This window comes from Pogoniulus pusillus, chromosome 25 (genome assembly GCF_015220805.1).
Source record: "Pogoniulus pusillus isolate bPogPus1 chromosome 25, bPogPus1.pri, whole genome shotgun sequence".
Lineage (NCBI taxonomy): Eukaryota > Metazoa > Chordata > Aves > Piciformes > Lybiidae > Pogoniulus > Pogoniulus pusillus.
Genome location: NC_087288.1, coordinates 10,705,094 through 10,723,135, shown reverse-complemented (window position 1 = coordinate 10,723,135; position 18,042 = coordinate 10,705,094). Strand labels below are relative to the sequence as shown.

The window sequence follows — 18,042 nt, the reverse complement described above, 5'->3', positions numbered from 1 at the left end:
TTTTTTTTTACTTTGGACTATCCAAATCCTCTGTTTTATCCTAGGAATTGATAAAGTTCACAGGATATTAGGGGTTGGAAGAGACCCAAGGAAATCGTCAAATCCAATCCCCCCTGCCAGAGCAGGACCACACAATCTAACACAGATCAGAGGAATGCATCCAGACAGGCCTTGAAAGTCTCTAGGGAAAGAGACTCCACAGCCTTCCTGGGGAGCCTGTTCAGTGCTCTGTGACCCTTACAGTAAAGAAATTCCCTCTCATGTTGAGGTGGAACCTCTTATGGTGCAACTTACAGAGTTCTGTTGTTGCTTGCTGGACTTCCCTTGTGTGAAGGTTTATGTCCTCATTCAACAGTACAGCGTTACCTTATACAAGAGTAGTAAATGATGCCACTTGAAGAATTTTGATTGATGTGTTCTGTTCTGAAATGCACACTTACCTCCTTCCATAGTAGGAGGTTTTGTAATATGTTGATAGAAAATGGTGACATGCAATATTTGATTCTTTCTTTCTTTGAAGGAGCCAGAAGTGTGTATCACCAATTATTCATGAGCAGTCTACTGATGGATTTGAAATACAAGAAACTTTTTGCTGTCCGCTTTGCAAGAGTAAGTATCTTTCTTCCCAAAAGCTGTTAAATGCTTACACTGCTTAGCAAAGACAGTTTAGTTAGCATATAGTGCTTCAAATGAACTGTTACCCAGGATTATTTTCACTTTGGATGAAAGGGAAAAATTGAAATGCAATGCTGACTACTTAATATCTGTCTTTAGAATGTTAGTTCTAATGACACCTCATCTCCTAGGAAGAAAGTGGGCTTTCCAGGCTCCCCAGAACTGAAGTTCAGATGTCTTCACTGCCAACTGTGCAGGCTGTCACTTCTTAAGAGCTAATCGCTTCACATTGTTGAGATGTGAGCTGTTTAGAAATACTCAGAAATACTGCTGAAATTCAGTCATGCTGATTAGTATTTCTGCAGTAATTAATGTCTGAAATGTTTTAAATCAGCACTGCAAAATTACACTTGCTCTGCTGAAGACAGTTTCTTAGTTGAAAATAAAATATTAGTTTTCTCTGTGAAAATGAGTAGATCTCACATGTGAGCAGATTAAGTTGTCATGTTCTTTGTTCAAAATAACTATATAATAATCCATAAGAGCTACTTTTCCCTTTATGATGGCATTAAAGTTTCCCAGAGCAGACATTTCAATTTAAAAACCTCAGGTCAGTGTGGATTAGAGGTGAATTTCCCCTTGTTGTTTAGAATTACCGGCAGTTGCAGAGAGATTATATGGAGGATGATCACGAACGGGCAGTATCGGTGGCTGCTCTGTCTGTCCAACTCTTCACTGTACCTACTCTGGTGAGTAGTGCCTGTCTTTCTTTTAAAAACTGATAGTTGGCACTCCTTGCCTTTTTTTGCCTCCTTCTTAATAGAACTATGAGCGATTGCAGAGTGATTTTATGAAAGATGACCACGACAGAGAGTTCTCAATTGCTGACCTCTCGATACAGATATTCACAGTGCCTTCTCTTGTAAGTACTAAAAGACCAAAAAAGGAAATCTTTTATTTGTTAAAAGCCACTAAAGGTTCTTGACTCGAGACTACAGGTTTCTTTAATGTTGCTGTGGAAATTCAGGGCGCTGCTGCCGCACAGCAATCAGACAGTTTGCACACATTGCAAAGGGTTTAGAAGTTAAAACATTCGACATTGCAGAGTTGAAGTGTGGCTTCCCAGAGTGGCCTAGGTATCTTGGGATTTCTTTTTACATTTCTCTTCTACTAATTTTAGAAAGGTATTCAAATGTTTATTTGGAGACACACATATAACATTTCCACTCCTCACCATACTGGGATGCAGTTACTGTTTGGTAGAAATCTGTTATGGTTTGCATATCACTGTTTCAGAGCATACCTTTCTGGGCCAGATTTATAACTTGAGGTTAAGTTTCCAGTCAATGAAAGTGCAAGTAAAAAGTGTCTAATGATTTTCCCCTCTTCCTTAGGTACTTCCAGACTCAGATGCCTTCTTTCAGGTTTCCAGTTAGCTTTTGTTGCAGTGTTGTTTCTCCCAGCTGACTAATTCTGCTGGTCCTTCACTAGTTTAAATTTGTTTAGGAAATGTCTTTTTATGCTTCAGGCTCTATATAAGTCTATCTTTGCTTGTATTAGAGACTAAACAAATTTAACTTTGGAGCTGCACTGGAAATAAGTCTGATTTTCATAGCCTGAATTGCTTAAAAATGAATGCTTCCAAATTTAATTAGCTTAATTGAGCTCTGAAATTCAATAATAGCATGGCAGTTAAAATACTGAACCAAGTTGTTTTTCAGTTTCCTAGGGGTGGATGTTATTCATGGGGATTCAGTGAGACCTCAGGATTTTGTTTTTGTGGCTAACAGCAATATTGCATTACTTCTTTTTGATGCTCTCAATAAGAGTGTTGCCAATATTACAGTTAGATTTAGCCAACTAGCATTATTCAAATAGCTGTAGTATTTTTACCTTTAGCAGATGAGGCAGTGGAATATGTGTATTAAATATATATGTACTTTAAGAGAGAACTTCAAATGTTTCTTTAGAGGAGAATAATTGCAGCATGCCTTTTACATGCTTTCTTTTTCAAAAGCTGCCAAGAAGTGCAGCAAATTGGTTTTGACTCTGTTGTAGGCTGGTGACATGGAAATAATTATGATAATCTCTTAGCATATAAACCAAGAATTGTTTTTATATGTATTTGAAGCTCTTCATTCTTAACAGAATAAGTTGAGGAATGTAAAACCACTCCACCATCCCTCAGTTACATTTTCAAACTGATCTCAGTAATTTAAGAGTTTGAGCTCTTAGATAAGTGAGATTTTCTGGCCTGAGAGAGGATGGGTGGCTGTGTTGGTGGTGACATTACTTTAATTTGCTTTTGTTAAATGTTAACCATTAGATTTTTTTTCCCTGCAGTCAGCACTTTAGAAACTGTATTTTGGAGTATCATTAGCCACTGTAGAATCCAGAAGCTCAATAACCAGTGTTGTTGTGGTAGATCAGAGTGCCCAATCTTCGTGAATCTACCAATCACATTGTAAAATCTTCATGAGATCTGAGAACTCCAAGAGTGATCTTAATTACCTTGGAGAACCAACAGAATGGGGGAGTTCTGGAAGAACTCTTAAGTAGGAGTGACAGGAACTTTTTAGTTCTCCTTGCTCTGTTGTGGGGTTGGGTTTGGAAGTCAGTATTCATAATACTTTGCGATGCTTGTTGATTTGTTTCCCCAACACATGGATATATGCAGTAGCCCTTGAGGGGAATCAAGTCATTGCATACAATTTCCCTGTTGAGATTGCACTGTACAGTTCCTTAGCAGTTCAGAAGATACTCTGTTCACAGAGCTTGACAGTTTGTAAACAGAAAACACAAGAGCTCTCACTTCCTTAAAGGTCTTATGCTTAAAAGCAGACAGCATGTATTTGAAGAGAGGTACAAGTTAATTGTAAGATACCTAATGACATATGTTGTGTCATAATGATGTAGGTTACCAGGAGCCTAACCGTGGCTGGACTTTTGTACAGAAGGCATCTGAAGAAAGAGATCTGGGTTCTAATGATTTCTGTCTAGATAAGTTTTTTCTTCTGTGAATGTGTGCAAGGTTGGCTTTTGATGTGTTCTTCTGTTTTATTGATGTAACTACTTGGGACAAAAGTCTATGTATTTTATAAACTTGGTTTGTAAACTCTTTACACATGCTGCAGTGTGAAATCCTTGTTAGCTGTGTCCATTAATGACAGTAAATTTCCGTGTACTTTGGCATAGGCTCGAATGCTAATAACAGAAGAAAATCTCATGACCACTATCATCAAAACTTTTATGGACCACTTAAGGCATCGTGATATCCAAGGCAGGTTTCAGTTTGAACGCTACACTGCTCTGCAGGCTTTCAAATTCAGGCGTGTCCAAAGCCTTATTTTGGATCTCAAGTAAGTTTATCAACTGTTTCATTTGCTGATTTGACAAGTTGAGGAGGAAAATAATACATCAAATTAATACTTGCATCTTTCTCGGGTACCCAGGTATGTGTTGATAAGTAAGCCAACTGAGTGGTCAGACACCTTGAGGAAAAAGTTCCTAGAAGGTTTTGATGCCTTCTTGGAGTTACTCAAATGTATGCAGGTATGTAAATCTGAATTACAACGTTTTGCAAAACTGAAGCAGGAAGTTAGCTATCATGGTGTAAAGAAAGGGAAGAAATTTACCACACTCCACATTTGATAGCATTGGTCCAGTGTAACTTTTGGAGACATCCTATTTTCCTGAAACAATGTATGTCACCTGGGTTTTTCATTATGATTTTTTGTAGAGGACAGTGCAATGCAGGAGTTGTTCAAAAACACAAAAATAATTTGGGCATATTCTGTAGTTGTAGATGCAGGCAAGACAATTAATTGTGAGAGAAATTTGGTCTATGTTACTGGCTCTTAATGAAGGTTCCAGTTACTTTGACATTTGAGTAGTTGATTCTCATATTGAGGATTATATAGTTCCTGATGTACAAAGAGACATCTTCACTGTGGGTTTTTTCCTCAGCTTTTTCATGTGCTGTGTTGCCTTAAGAGGAGTATTTTAAGAGCAGTGAGGCTTTTATAGTGGCAGAATGACTATATTTCTACCTTACTAATCATGCTTCAGTACCTCAATAGGATACCTTTTGCAGTGTTTAGCTTTTGTTAGCCTGTTTGTGATAGTCTCTTGAATGCACTGCAGTCCTCAGGTTGTGCCTTTTTTTTCTTCTGCCAGGAGCTGATTAGGTACTGTAGTCCCCAGTCTTTAGTACTTAATTGTCTCTAGAAAATATATTACATTATGTTATGCAAACATTTTTGGTTTTTAATCTAAGCAAATGTTGTTGTATTGCTCATGATACTGAAATATCTGCAGGTGTTAATAAGAACTTCACATGCAAAACCATTCTTGTCTCAGTACTTCTCTTCCAATTCCTGCTTTATTTTCTTGTTATTAATTTAATAATTGCATAATTCCTGTCCCGAGCTTCTTTTTCACTGTTGTAGCAGCAGTATATTTATAGCAATAGGTAGCAGCTGTCTCACACTTATGCTGATGCCATCAACATGTTTCAGTGATACGTTGCTGAAATGCATAATGCTGTTTGTCCTAGGGTATGGATCCAATAACTCGTCAAGTAGGGCAACACATAGAAATGGAACCAGAATGGGAAGCAGCATTTACATTGCAGATGAAATTAACACTTGTTATTTCAATGATGCAGGACTGGTGTGCATTAGATGTAAGTTCCTTCTGAATTGTTTTTCCATGTTGTGATTAAAAATACAAACATAAACATACGTAACAATGAAGCTACACACATAAGCCAAGATACTCCTCTCTGACCAAGTGCAAATCTTTTTTATATTTGAACACAGTTTTTATGACTTGGACTGACCAATTTACAGGAATGTTGTTAAGGTTTTTAGAAAGTATTGTGGAGTGAGTTCCATTACACACCTGAAAGTTGGCATCATGGCAACGCTATCAGGTTGTGATTTTCAGAGGAGAATGAACAGAGAAGGGTGCTTTGGATCTACCTAATGCTTCTTGGCTATAAATTGGGTTTCTACTCTGTATTTCAAGTTTGAGGAGTACTGAATTTCAGTGTGGTAAAATATGGCTGTGGAGCAAGTGATTGTAGATTATTAGAACATTCAAGTTGGCTTTAATCTGTCACTGTTAGCTAATGTGTATGTTTTACTACCCCAGCATTGTCATTTTTTATAAAGTTCCCTTAGTATCAGGTACAGGAAGAATAAAAAACAAACTGGTGACTGACCAGGATTAGTTTTGCAATCCATGTCTTATATTCAGCAACTTTTGTTGGCTTCTGTAACTTAAATTTGCAGGACTGTTAACAAAAACCAAATCAGAGTGTATTATTTTGCTCTGTTGTTTTGGTTTGTTTGTTTGGTGAGGGTTTTTTTTTGCAGGGAGGGGGTTGGAGGTGGTTTGGTTTCTTGTTTGTTATCTTTTTTTACATAATCTTTGTAAACTGCAATCTTTCTTTCAGGAAAAAGTGTTAATTGAAGCTTACAAGAAATGCCTGGCTGTGTTGATGCAGTGTCATGGTGGTTTTACTGATGGAGAACAGCCTATTGCTCTCAATATGTGTGGACATTCAGTTGATACCATCAGATACTGTGTTTCTCAGGAAAAAGTTAGCATTCATCTCCCAGTTTCTCGATTACTTGCAGGTATGAAGTCATTTACAAGTATTTCAGGAAATAAAAAATGTATAACTTTGATTCATGTTTGTGTGTATTGAAGGAACCATGCAGCAGTGGTATAAAGCATGAAAAGGATGCATTTTTTGGGCATTGTTTGATAGCCTCTAGGCAAAATGTTCCTGAGCATTAGTGAAGTTTCAGGCCTTGAGGAGATTGTCTGATGCCTCTGAATTTGTCAGTGAATTGTGTTGTAGACACTCACTGTTGTTTATGCCACTTGAGTGATGCAAAATAAAAAAGGCAATAAAATATAGACTGCAGTTGACAGTTTGGAAGTCTGTTCAGCTGTCAGATTGATTGGACTAACCAGCATTCTGTTAGAGAGCAGATTTATCAAACAGATGTCACCAGAAAATGAAGCTGTATCTTTATGTTGTGCCTACTTTTTTCAAAAGTTGTGATGGAGTGACCTCATTGCTGTCTGCAACTACCTGAAGGGAGGCTGTAGCCAGGTGGGGGTTGGTCTCTTCTGCCAGGCACCCAGCAACAGAACAAGGGGACACAGTCTCAAGTCGTGCCAGGGGAGGTCTAGGCTGGATGTTAGGAGGAAGTTGTTGGCAGGGAGAGTGATTGGCATTGGAATGGGCTGCCCAGGGAGGTGGTGGAGTCGCTGTCCCTGGAGGTGTTCAAGTAAAGCCTGGATGGGGCACTCTGTGCCATGGTCTGTTTGACTGGCTAGGGCTGGGTGCTAGGTTGGCCTGGATGAACTTGGAGGTCTTTTCCAACCTGGTTGGTTCTATGATTTTTAGTTTATGATGCTAAAGTCATGTGATAAAAATAAATTCATAGGTAATCAAGTTAAGAAGGTAATTCTTAGGTAAAATACTGTGCAGATCAAGGAGAAATAACTTCAGATGTTTCAGTTTTTAAGCAAAACTCTTGTATTTTTTAAAACAAAAGAGAAAACCCTTATGGTTCTGTAGGGGCCTCATTATATTTTCTGAGGTATTTTATAAACCTCTGACGGGACATAGAATGAGTTATCTGTTGTTGCTAATTTCTCCTGATAGATCAGGGGCTCTTGTCTGTCACTGAGGGGATGTGACCATGTCAAAGAAAGGCAAAAATCTCAACCTGAACAATGAGTTTTAGATAGATGCAATGGAAACACTACAGTTCTTTGAAAATGTATGCCTTGTAATAGGTCTCTTCAGGAAAGCACTGTGTAGCTCCAGGGTGATATCTGCAGGCTTGTAGCTAGCTGCAGAAAGTGATCCATTAGTAAATCAGATAACCATTTTTGTCCTGTTGGAACTCTATAACATGTGTGTGTAATATCATGTATATGTTTATATAGGCTTGCATGTTTTGCTGAGTAAGACTGAAGTGGCATACAAGTTTCCAGAGCTGCTACCCCTGGTATGTAATTAAATGTACCATATTAATTGTATTTAGTTAATGTTGCACGTTAAATAGTTGGTCATACAAGTGTGATTTAAGTAAGAGGACCTTTTTATTCTGAATTCTGTTCAGAGAGATTGTCTTTAGTGGATGAATTTGTCTCTGAAACAATGAATAGCTAGATACTCATGACTAGAGCATAAGCAGTAAGACTAATGTTTAAGGTTTCTCTTTTGTTCTCCACAGTTTAACTTCATCTAGTAGAAACTGCTTTTAGGAACTGCTTGCAGCATTTCATTCCTTCTCTTTGGCCTAGGTTCTAATTTTCTTCCCTAGCTATTCCTTCTTGCATGTTATTAACATGCTATTTCTTGAAGGGAGAGGTAAAAAATAATAAGAGAAACTAAAAGAGGAGAAAACAGCTATGAGGAAAAAAAAGCATGTCTTTTAAAAGTACTATTTAACCTTTGAATGAAAGAAATTGACAAGTGTGATTAGGGCAAATCCTGCCTGACAAACCCAGCGGACTTCTATGAATAGAGGAGGGGTGAGCAACTGATGTCATTTACCTGGACCTGAGCAAGGCTTTTGACACTGTCCCGCACCAAATCCTGGTTTTCAGGCTGGTGAAACATGGATTTAATGGGTGGACCACTAGATGGATAAAGAACTGGCTTGATGGCAGCACCCAAAGAGTGCTGTCAATGGCTCCATGTCCAAGTGGAGGCCAGTGACAAGTGGAGTCTCTCAAGGATTGGTTCTGGGACCAGTCTTGCTCAACATCTTTGTCAGTGACATGAACAGAGGCATTGAGTGCACCCTTAACAAGTTTGCTGACGACACTAAGATGTGTGGTGCAGCAGACATGCTGAAGGGAAGGGATCCATCCAGAGGGACCTGGACAGGCTGGAGAGGTGTGCCCAGGCCAACCTCATGAGGTTCAACAAGACCACGGTCCTGCATCTGGGTCGAGGCAATCCCAAGCACAAATACAGGCTGGGCAGTGAGTGGCTGGAGGGCAGCCCTAAGGGGAGAGACATGGGGGTGCTGGTGGACGAGAAGCTCAACATGAGCCAACAGTGTGCACTTGAAACTCTGCGGGCCAGCCGGATCCTGGGCTGCATCAGAAGTGTGGCCAGCAGGTCAAGGGAGGTGATTCTTCCCCTCTGCTCAGCTCTGATAAGACCCCACCTGGAGTACTGCATCCAGTTCTGGAGCCCCTGTTGCAAGAGGGATGTGGACATGCTGGAGCGTGTCCAGAGAAGTGGCACGAAGATGCTCAGAGAGCTGGGGCAGCTCTGCTATGAGGACAGACTGAAAGAGTTGGGCCTATTCAGTCTGAAGAAGAGGAGGCTTTGAGGTGACCTCCTTGTGGCCTACCAGGATCTGAAGGGGGCCTACAAAAAAGCTGGAGAAGGTCTTTTTAGGCTATCAGGTAGTGACAGGACAAGGGGAATGAAGCAAAGCTGGAGGTGGCGAGATTCAGACTGGACATGAGGAGGAAGTTGTTCATCATGAGAATGGTGAGAGCCTGGAATGGGTTGCCCAGGGAGATGGTTGAGGCCCCATCCCTGGAGGTGTTTAAGGCCAGGCTGGCTGAGGCTGTGGGCAGCCTGATCTAGGGTAGGGTGTCCCTGGACATGGCAGGGGGCTTGGAACTGGCTGATCCTTGTGGTCCCTTCCAACCCTGAATGATTCTATGATTAGATTGATACTGCTGATGTTTCAAGATGCCAAACCTCCCATCTTTTAGTTTGTTCTTAAATGCTTGTGGAGTGTTCTGTGAAGCAGACAGAGTACAAGCTTGGTTGGCAATTGAATAGGTTGTGAATAGGCTCACTAAACTTGTGTAATACTTGTGTCGAATTTGTTTCTCTTTGGTAATACCAAAATGATTACAGATATTCTCCTCCTTTGTTTTGATCCCATTTTCTTTTATTTTCTCTTTTTATATCAAAATATTGCATCTTCTTCATGCAGAGTGAGCTTAGCCCGCCCATGCTAATAGAACACCCTCTACGATGCCTAGTCCTGTGTGCCCAAGTGCATGCAGGGATGTGGAGAAGAAATGGGTTCTCTCTTGTTAATCAAGTAAGTACATATTAGCTGTAGAATTGCTCTTTTTGGGTAACTTTCCCAAGATAATTTTGGACATCCAAACCACCCTGTTCTCTATTCATTTCAAGTTTCACTTAAATCTTACATAAGACACTGTGAGGTAGACCTTTATATCAGCACACATATCATTTGAATATTTGTGGGTTTAAACTCCTCTTTGATCTCTTGGTCAGAAGTTGCTTTTTTGTTTCAGGAGTGCTACAATACATAGGGAAGTTAGTGCCCTCTGTGTAAAGCTGTAGCGTAACGCAGCTAACAGCATTTATACTGTTCAACAGCAGCCTGAAGAACAGAGTGGCATCTGTGTGTCTTCAGTAATGCATTCATCAACTTACTTGTGTCTTCAGTAATGCATTCATCAACTTACTTGTGTCTCAAATACAAAAATATGCACCATTAATATATTAGTACTGCTTGTAAAGTAATTGAAATCTGAAGGCTACACAGAAGCATTAGAACCCACCTAGAACTGTGTCCTCTCTGGCTTTTGTCTCATTTCTTTCATATTTCTGTAGTCTTATCTCCATTAATCTCTTAACATATGTTCTCTGTGTTTGTAATAATTAGGTCTTAGTTGTTATTCTTGAAACATCTATAAATTGGGTACTACAGTGTTGGTGCCACCCACTGGGGTGGTCATCTAAAATGATTTTCTTGGAAAGACACAGAATACAGAAAGGGAATTTAGTTGTGTGAGGTGTTACTGTGTTTCTATCACAAGCTCAGCGTTGTTCTGAAACTGGCAGTTCTGTAGAGGTTATTTCTCAGGTAAAGAGCAATTCACAAAGCAAAGAAAGAACATTTCTTCAACTACAAGGACCCTCTCTCATCCATGAATTTCATGGTAGATACATTAAAACTGTCTAAAGAGGTGCACAAGATTTTTTGTTCTCGGTGTGTGCAGTCTAGACCTAGCTAGCAACTGTTTGCTTTGTGCTATATGAGAAGGCTTTTTGCATACAAATACATATTTTTAGTTTTTTTTTATTAATACTGTATAACAGTTTATTTTTCAAGGATGAAGATTAAATGTGATGTTAACTAATTGTCATTTGGGGTTTTGTTTCAGATTTATTACTACCATAATGTGAAGTGCAGGAGGGAGATGTTTGACAAGGACATAGTAATGCTTCAGGTAACGTTTTTATCCAGCATTTCCAGCATATGTGTGCATTTGCCTGTAGGTCTGTGAGAACCGTTTAATGACAAAAAAAAAAAGTTAAATTTTGTGGAAAGGCTTTTTTTTTTTTTAAATTGCATCAATGTCTTTATAGGATAATTTATAAGGAAAAGTTTGGTGTTCTAATCCTTGGGTTTTTAAATACACTGTGAAAAGTGCAGCGTATTCTGTGTGACATATACTTAATGCTGCATGTGTGAGTCTGATCTTCAGTAATGTACTCAGTATATGTCTTGACTCTCCCTCCCTTCAAAGCTGGCATCTGAAATGCTGGAGGGAAAGTGGTTTGATTGCTTGGGGTTTTATGTATTGGTTTTTTGGTTGCTCGGTTTTGTTTTTCCTTTAGAATAGATGTTCTGCATTGAGAGTGACAACAGCTAAAATTTGCAGCTCAGCCTGTGTAGTTCACCTAGACAGTAAAACTCTAACTCTTACCAAGACTTAGCAATACCTTATATGATGTGTATGTCCTGAGTTACTTCTGCTTTCAGACATTTTTGCATCATCTTCTGGTGCCTATTTGGGTCAGTATCCTTTAGTTCTCCTTGAAATGACTGTCTTAAACATCCTCCCATTAGAGATAGTTAACTAACAAATATTTATAAGTGGGTAATTCAGATACATTGTTTAACAAAAAAATTTGACTAGTAGTGTTCAGAAATTGAAGTAAATGTTTGTGAATAAAATGAAACATTGCTAGTATTCTCCCTAAGAAGATTTGAGAAATCTTGTTGAAGTCTTCAGCCTTTGTTTTGAGGATGAGAATTTCATACTAAAAATCTTGATGCCTTCAGGGCCACAAGGATGATCAGAGGGCTGGAGCACCTCTGCTGTGAGGACTGGCCAGAGGAGTTGGGGCTCTGCAGCCTGGAGAAGAGAAGGCTTTGAGGAGACCTTATAGTGGCCTTCCAGTATCTGAAGGGGGCTACAAGAGGGCTGGGGAGTGCTATTGACAAGGTCTTGTAATGACAGGACAAGGGGGAATGGGTTTAAACTGGCAGAGGGGAGATTCAAACTAGATGTAGAAAAGGGTTCTTTGCAGTGAGGGTGGTGAGACACAGAGACAGGTTGCCCAAAGAGATTGTGACTGCTCCCTAACCTGGAGATGTTCAAGGCCAGGTTGGATGAGGCCTTGAGTGTTCTATTCTAGTGGAAGGTGTCCCTGCCTATGGCAGAGGATTGAAACTGGATGATCCTTGTGTTCCCTTCCAAACTAAACCATCCTATGATTCTGAGTTGAGCCAGCAGGAGCAACATTGAAAGGATAAAACCATCCAACCAGAAGTCTTTCAACGAATGTGATTTATAGTACTGGAGATAGAAGGAATACACTGAATATTTTACACTTAAAAGGACATCAGAAAATATTGACAAAGCATAAGATCCTGCTTGTCAAACATTCTGTCACTTCTACTGAAGTCCTCTGAGAGTAAACTTAACTAAGTAAAATGTTCATACTCCTGGTAGAGAAATGAATGTGATAAATAATATACTGTGAACCAGGTATATAAATTTACTAACATGCTATAATAACACCCAATTTATTTTCTGTTCATAATAACGGTTTTTTATCTTTAATAGACAGGTGTGTCTATGATGGATCCAAATCACTTCTTGATGATAATGCTCAGTCGCTTTGAACTTTATCAGATATTCAGTAGTCCAGACTATGGAAAAAGATTCAGCACAGAAAATACTAACAAGGTATTTAATGTACTATTGTAATAGAAAATGTGCCATTTTGCTTTCAAAAGTGTATCAGATGCTGTTGTACCAAGAGCTGTGGTGTTACTTGATACAAAAATCAAAAGCTATCCTATTTTAATGGATTTTGGCTAGTTAAAAATGCACATAAATAATTTACTTGTCAAGCTGGTAAATATCTGAAACTGATGGTAAATTTTACATTGTGTAGGAATTTTAAGGCAGTTGTGATTATATTTCAGTTGAGTTCAATTTGGGAGTGCTAAGGAAGAAAACAGGCTATACTTCAAAGCACTGTAATGGAAGGATAATTAATACAAGATTATATTTTCCAAAATTAATGTTGTTCATTAATTTTGATATTCAGAACTCTTGCCACCCCTGACCACTAATTTTACTAATAATGGCTCTTTGCACAGTCATGGAAATTTTATACAAATAATAACATAGGATCTTGAAATAACTTGCAAAAATATATTAACATTAAGTGAACTGGAAGAGAAGGTTCCTGTGGTCAAATACTGCTTGCCCACTAGATGGACTCAAGGAGCTTCTTTCTGCTGATGGCAGAAATCAGTGTCAGATGACAAGAGGCTTTAAGTATTTAGTCAGAAAGTATTATCTCCCAACTTGTGGGGCTAGCTACAGCTTCAGACAGTACCCAAATGCTTTCAGGGAATTCTGTTACTGTCAGCCACTGAAGCTTCTGGTTCTTCCAAGGCTTCACAGAGTGCTGGGAGAGGAGGCAGACAATCTCTCATTTTTTTCTCTTGGCTCTTCAGGAAGATCTGTGTATCTCCAGGACTTCCTGTCATGGCAGGAGACTTTCAGGTGCAGGCAGGATGTCTTGCAATGTGCAGTCTCGGCACAATGTCATGCTGGCTATGCAGGCCAATCACATGGAGGCATTTAGAGTCTGTTCCTGGTAAAGTTGAGGCAGGCAGTTTTCAGGCAAACAAACTCAAGAGCATCAGAGTTTGTTACTTTGTGGCAGAGCTAGCTCATAGCTTAGCATAGCATGGCAAGATGCAATAAGGCAGTAAGGTAGTGTACTGCCGGGAACAGAGAGCAATAGCAGCAGGCATGAATACAGTGGCAGAGCACACTACATTACCTGCTCAACTCTTTTATCAATACAACCCAAGACTAAAGGGGCTTTGGACACAGAAGAGCCAGTCAGAATGGCAGTTATCCAAGCTTGACCATATTGGGTGAAGCCATAGGCTTGGTTTACCCAGATTTGGGAAAGGCATAGGCCCTGCACAAGGTAGGCACAAGCTAAATGTGTGTACCTTGTTTACCACAGGAGCAAAACAAGTCTGGGCAGGCTCAGTGGCTCCAGGTTCTTTGTCCTCTTTCCAGAAGGAGAGAGAGCAGAAAAGTAGGCCTGGCCAAGCCAGGACGTGTGTAAGCCTATTTTTGGCCTGTTGGGCCTACCACGACAGGCACTCTAAAAATATTTTCAGCATATGGAATAATTCTTTTACTCTTAATGGAAAAAAATAAATTCTTTTTCTGTTTATTTTAATGCAGGATGTTGTTCAACAAAACAACACCCTTATAGAAGAGATGCTGTACCTCATTATAATGATTGTTGGTAAGTACAGTAATTTAGAAAACCTTTCTAAGGTTCTGCAGTAAGCATTCCTTATTGTGATCTGGAACTTGGCTCTGTTTTCAGCTTGCTGACTTCTTTCCTGTGAGAAAAGCCTTGAATGTAGCTTAGGTTCATGTAGTGAATTTTGGAACACTAGAGGCTGACCACAAGATTTCACAGAAGAGGCATGTTTTCCAGTCTTTCCCTTTTAAGCTGCAAAATAAGAGAAATAAATGTTTAAAATTCTAAAGACCAAAATAAGTTGTTTTTCATTTTTACAGGTGAAAGATTCAGTCCTGGAATAGGGCAGGTAAATGCAACAGATGAAATCAAACGAGAGATTATCCATCAGCTGAGCATCAGGCCCATGGCTCACAGTGAATTGGTAAAGGCATTACCTGAAGATGTAAGTAACTTTGGAGAGGGGAAAAAAATAATAAGGCAACTTCCAGCTTCTCCAGTCTCCACTGATCTTCAGCTTCTTAGTCATCCTCTTTGGGAAGCTGGCAGGAGAGTAGGGAGCCCTCGGTGTCCTGACTTACGCATTGTTGATGGGACTCTCTGAGGGACAGTAGAGTCTAATTCCATCAGTCCAGCTCCTTCTCACACTCTAACAGTCCACAGCCTTTCAGCTTCCTCCTTCAGCTCAGCCACTAGACTGAGAAGGTCATTCACATGCTCATAGCAGACACAGGAGCAGTTCTGCAGTCTGCCATGAAGACTGAGAGATTCTGGCACTCCCCACAGGCAGGAGGCTGGATGCCTGCGTCTTTGTGTTGGACCTCCATCTGGTTTGACACATTTCTTTTGGAAACAGCTTTTGGCTGAGTTTCAACCATTGCTGCTTCTGCCTGTGTGACCTACCTGGAGAAGGCTTCAAAAACCCACATAACTTCATCACCTCCCTCTGCTGACTTTGTTGGGGTGTTAAAAAAAACCCATGGCTGTGGCTTTGCCCAAGCTTCTGCTTCTCAGGTGAGAGAAGCCAGCTCAGGGAAGGTGTGATGTCCTGCTCTGCACAGTTTTCTGCTGTCCAGAAGTCACTAGGCTGTGCTGTGCCAGTCCTTTGACCTGCCACAGTGACCAGAGCAGCCCTAAGGCTGAGATTGCAGACACAGAGGAAAGGGGAAAAAGAGCAAGCTTAAAATGGCATGATTTTTTTAAAACACTTTTTGCAGAGATGGTATTCCTGAATATGTGCTTTAGTATTCTCTTAAGTGCCAATAAAATGACTTTGTGCTATGTTTGTTTTGCATGCTTATTACTTGCTTAATGTTATATTGTATTTGAGTGTGTTGAATCTGAGAACTACAGAATCACTGTCTTGCTTTTTCATTCTGTAGGAGAACAGAGAGACAGGAATGGAAAGTGTGATTGAAGAAGTAGCATGCTTCAAGTATGTTTCCCTTTATTCTGATATCCCATTTTTAAAGTTGGAATACAGAAATTAGTGAAACTGAAAGAATAGAAGAGATGGAGTGGGTTGTGGTGTTGTCCCATGGCTTTCCTCATGCATCATTCTTAATAGAATCATAGAACAGTTTAGGTTGGAAGGGACCTCAAAGCTCATCCAGTTTCAACCCCCTGCCATAGGCAGGGACACTTCCCACTAGAGCAGGTCACTCAAGACCTCGTCCAACCTGACCTTGAACATCTTTCAGGGAGGGAGCAGCCACAACCTCCTTGGGCAACCTGTGCCAGTGTCTCACCACCCTCACTCCAAAGAACCCTTTCCTAACATCTACTTTGAATCTCCCTTCTGCCAGTTTAAACCCATTACCTTTTGTCCTGTCATTACAAAACCTTGTCAGTAGTCCCTCCCCAGCCTTCTTGTAGGCCCCCTTCAGATACATTGTAGAAACCAAACAAGTAGTAGAATGGAGCAGCAGGTTGTACTTTTTAAATGGTTATGCTCATGTGTTAGTAAGCAATGAACATAAGGTTTTATATATCTTTTTTCCTTTGTAGGAAACCAGGATTAACAGGCAGAGGGCTGTATGAATTAAAACCAGAATGTGCCAGAAACTTCAACCTGTATTTCTATCATTTTTCAAGGGCAGAGCAATCAAAGGTAACCATTTAACTTTCTGAGTTCCATTTTGTGTCTTTTTGCTTTGGCTTCTTTTTCCAAAGCTTAATTGTGTGAAGAAGTCTTTGTCAGCTGGTTTAAATATCAGCTTTTAAAGTTAACTTATTTGAGAATGTAAGCAAAATTTTTGGAAGACTTTGCAGTGATTTCTGTGCTACTTGATCCTGTGCCCTACACAGTGCTGCTGAAATCAGTGGGCCTTTTTGAGCTTGTCTCTGGATTCTCTTATGTCTTATTTTACTGAGAGCATTTAAACAATGTTCTTTTTATGCTAACATTAATGGAAATTAGCATTTTAGCTCAGACTTGTCCTACAGTTTTATGCTAGAAAAAGAATCCAGGCTGGCTCTAGATGAAAGATTGATGTTTTGAAGATAAAAGTAGAACATAAGACAAATTGAAAAAAAATCATAGACATTTTGTTGTTTTGTTTAAGGCTGGGGGAAAAAACTCAAATCCCAATCAGTAAACAGTAAACAAAATGTGATTTTTTTTAATTGGTTTTGAGTAATGTTGGCATTACTCTTTCATTTCAGGCAGAGGAAGCACAAAGAAAGCTGAGAAGACAGAACAGAGAAGATACAGGTACTTCTCACTGGGAGGAAAAGAAAGCACCTATAAAAGCTGCTGTTGCCCTGCTATGTGGCCTAGCATTCTGTTCTTGGGCTAGCCAGAGCAAAGTGGTTGGAAATGTAACAATTTCCCTTATGGACAGGAATCTGATTTGTCATGGAACCAGCCTTCCAGAGGGCTTATTCCTTTGACTTGTTAAATGAAAGCCATGGAGAATGCTAGAGCTTGTTACCTGCAATTGTATGCTGTCTTGGGTTAAACTGTTTGCAAGTCAGATGTTTTATATGGGTACTGTGACTTTTTAGAGCTGCTGAAATGTCAAATGTGCATTTCCCTTTCAGCCCTTCCTCCACCAGCTCTTCCTCCTTTCTGCCCACTTTTTGCAAGTCTGGTTAACATTCTGCAGTCTGATGTCATGCTGTGTATTATGGGAACCATACTGCAGTGGGCAGTAGAGCACAATGGCTATGCCTGGTCGGAGTCCATGCTGCAAAGGGTATGTTTCCTTGTTAAAAGTTACTCTTCTGCTAAAGGAAGGAATATATATTTTAGCAGCTGCATGTGAGTTTGTAAGTTTGAGTTGTTTACTTGGTATCAAACAAGTCCAGAGTACTCTGAAGGAGAAATAAATTATCTTTCCTGATATACAGGACTAGGGAAACTACTCACACTCTGCAATTTATTTGTAAAAGTGAATAGAGAGCAGAGGTAAATTTCTAATGGAGTGCACACAAGGGAAGAGTTCTGCTTGAATTAATTGAAGTCATGCTTATTGTGATAGAAAACCAGTTTCATTTGAGCTGTTACATATTAAATAAAGCACATTGACTTTTTCTTCTTGTTTCTTTTGCTTAGTTTCAGAGTAGGCAAAATCACTTTAGAAAAGAAGTCACAGAAGTACAGAAAATATTCTAACTTGAGCTTATATCAGCTTTGGGAAACTCAGCTGAGAAGTTTTGTTGTCACTGTTTATAATGGTCTTTAGAAACATGGAAGGTCACTGATGATCATTTTTTGGGACATACAGGAAAAAAAATGGTGAACTGCCATCACAGGGCTATTCATGTTGGTCGGTTGTTTTAGTATCCAAACTCAAACTTCTCAAGAATAGTAATGGATTCTTAAATAACATTTTGCAATTAAATGTCAG

The 18,042-nt window shown here is 39.6% G+C and overlaps 1 protein-coding gene across 6 annotated transcripts in view; it reads left to right on the top strand.

Annotated features, from left to right (window-relative positions):
* Positions 1-18,042, top strand: part of UBR2 (ubiquitin protein ligase E3 component n-recognin 2) — a 63,187-nt gene that overhangs the window by 18,428 nt on the left and 26,717 nt on the right. For 3 of the 6 annotated variants that reach the window (XM_064164410.1, XM_064164412.1, XM_064164413.1), the window contains 16 exons: positions 521-609; positions 1,439-1,537; positions 3,811-3,974; positions 4,068-4,167; positions 5,171-5,299; positions 6,074-6,257; positions 7,588-7,649; positions 9,612-9,722; positions 10,819-10,884; positions 12,511-12,633; positions 14,167-14,230; positions 14,512-14,636; positions 15,574-15,626; positions 16,199-16,301; positions 16,856-16,904; positions 17,234-17,388. In XM_064164410.1, coding sequence (XP_064020480.1) covers positions 521-609; positions 1,439-1,537; positions 3,811-3,974; positions 4,068-4,167; positions 5,171-5,299; positions 6,074-6,257; positions 7,588-7,649; positions 9,612-9,722; positions 10,819-10,884; positions 12,511-12,633; positions 14,167-14,230; positions 14,512-14,636; positions 15,574-15,626; positions 16,199-16,301; positions 16,856-16,904; positions 17,234-17,388 — 1,676 coding nt within the window. The other 3 variants (XM_064164411.1, XM_064164414.1, XM_064164415.1) reach the window with 3 other exon arrangements.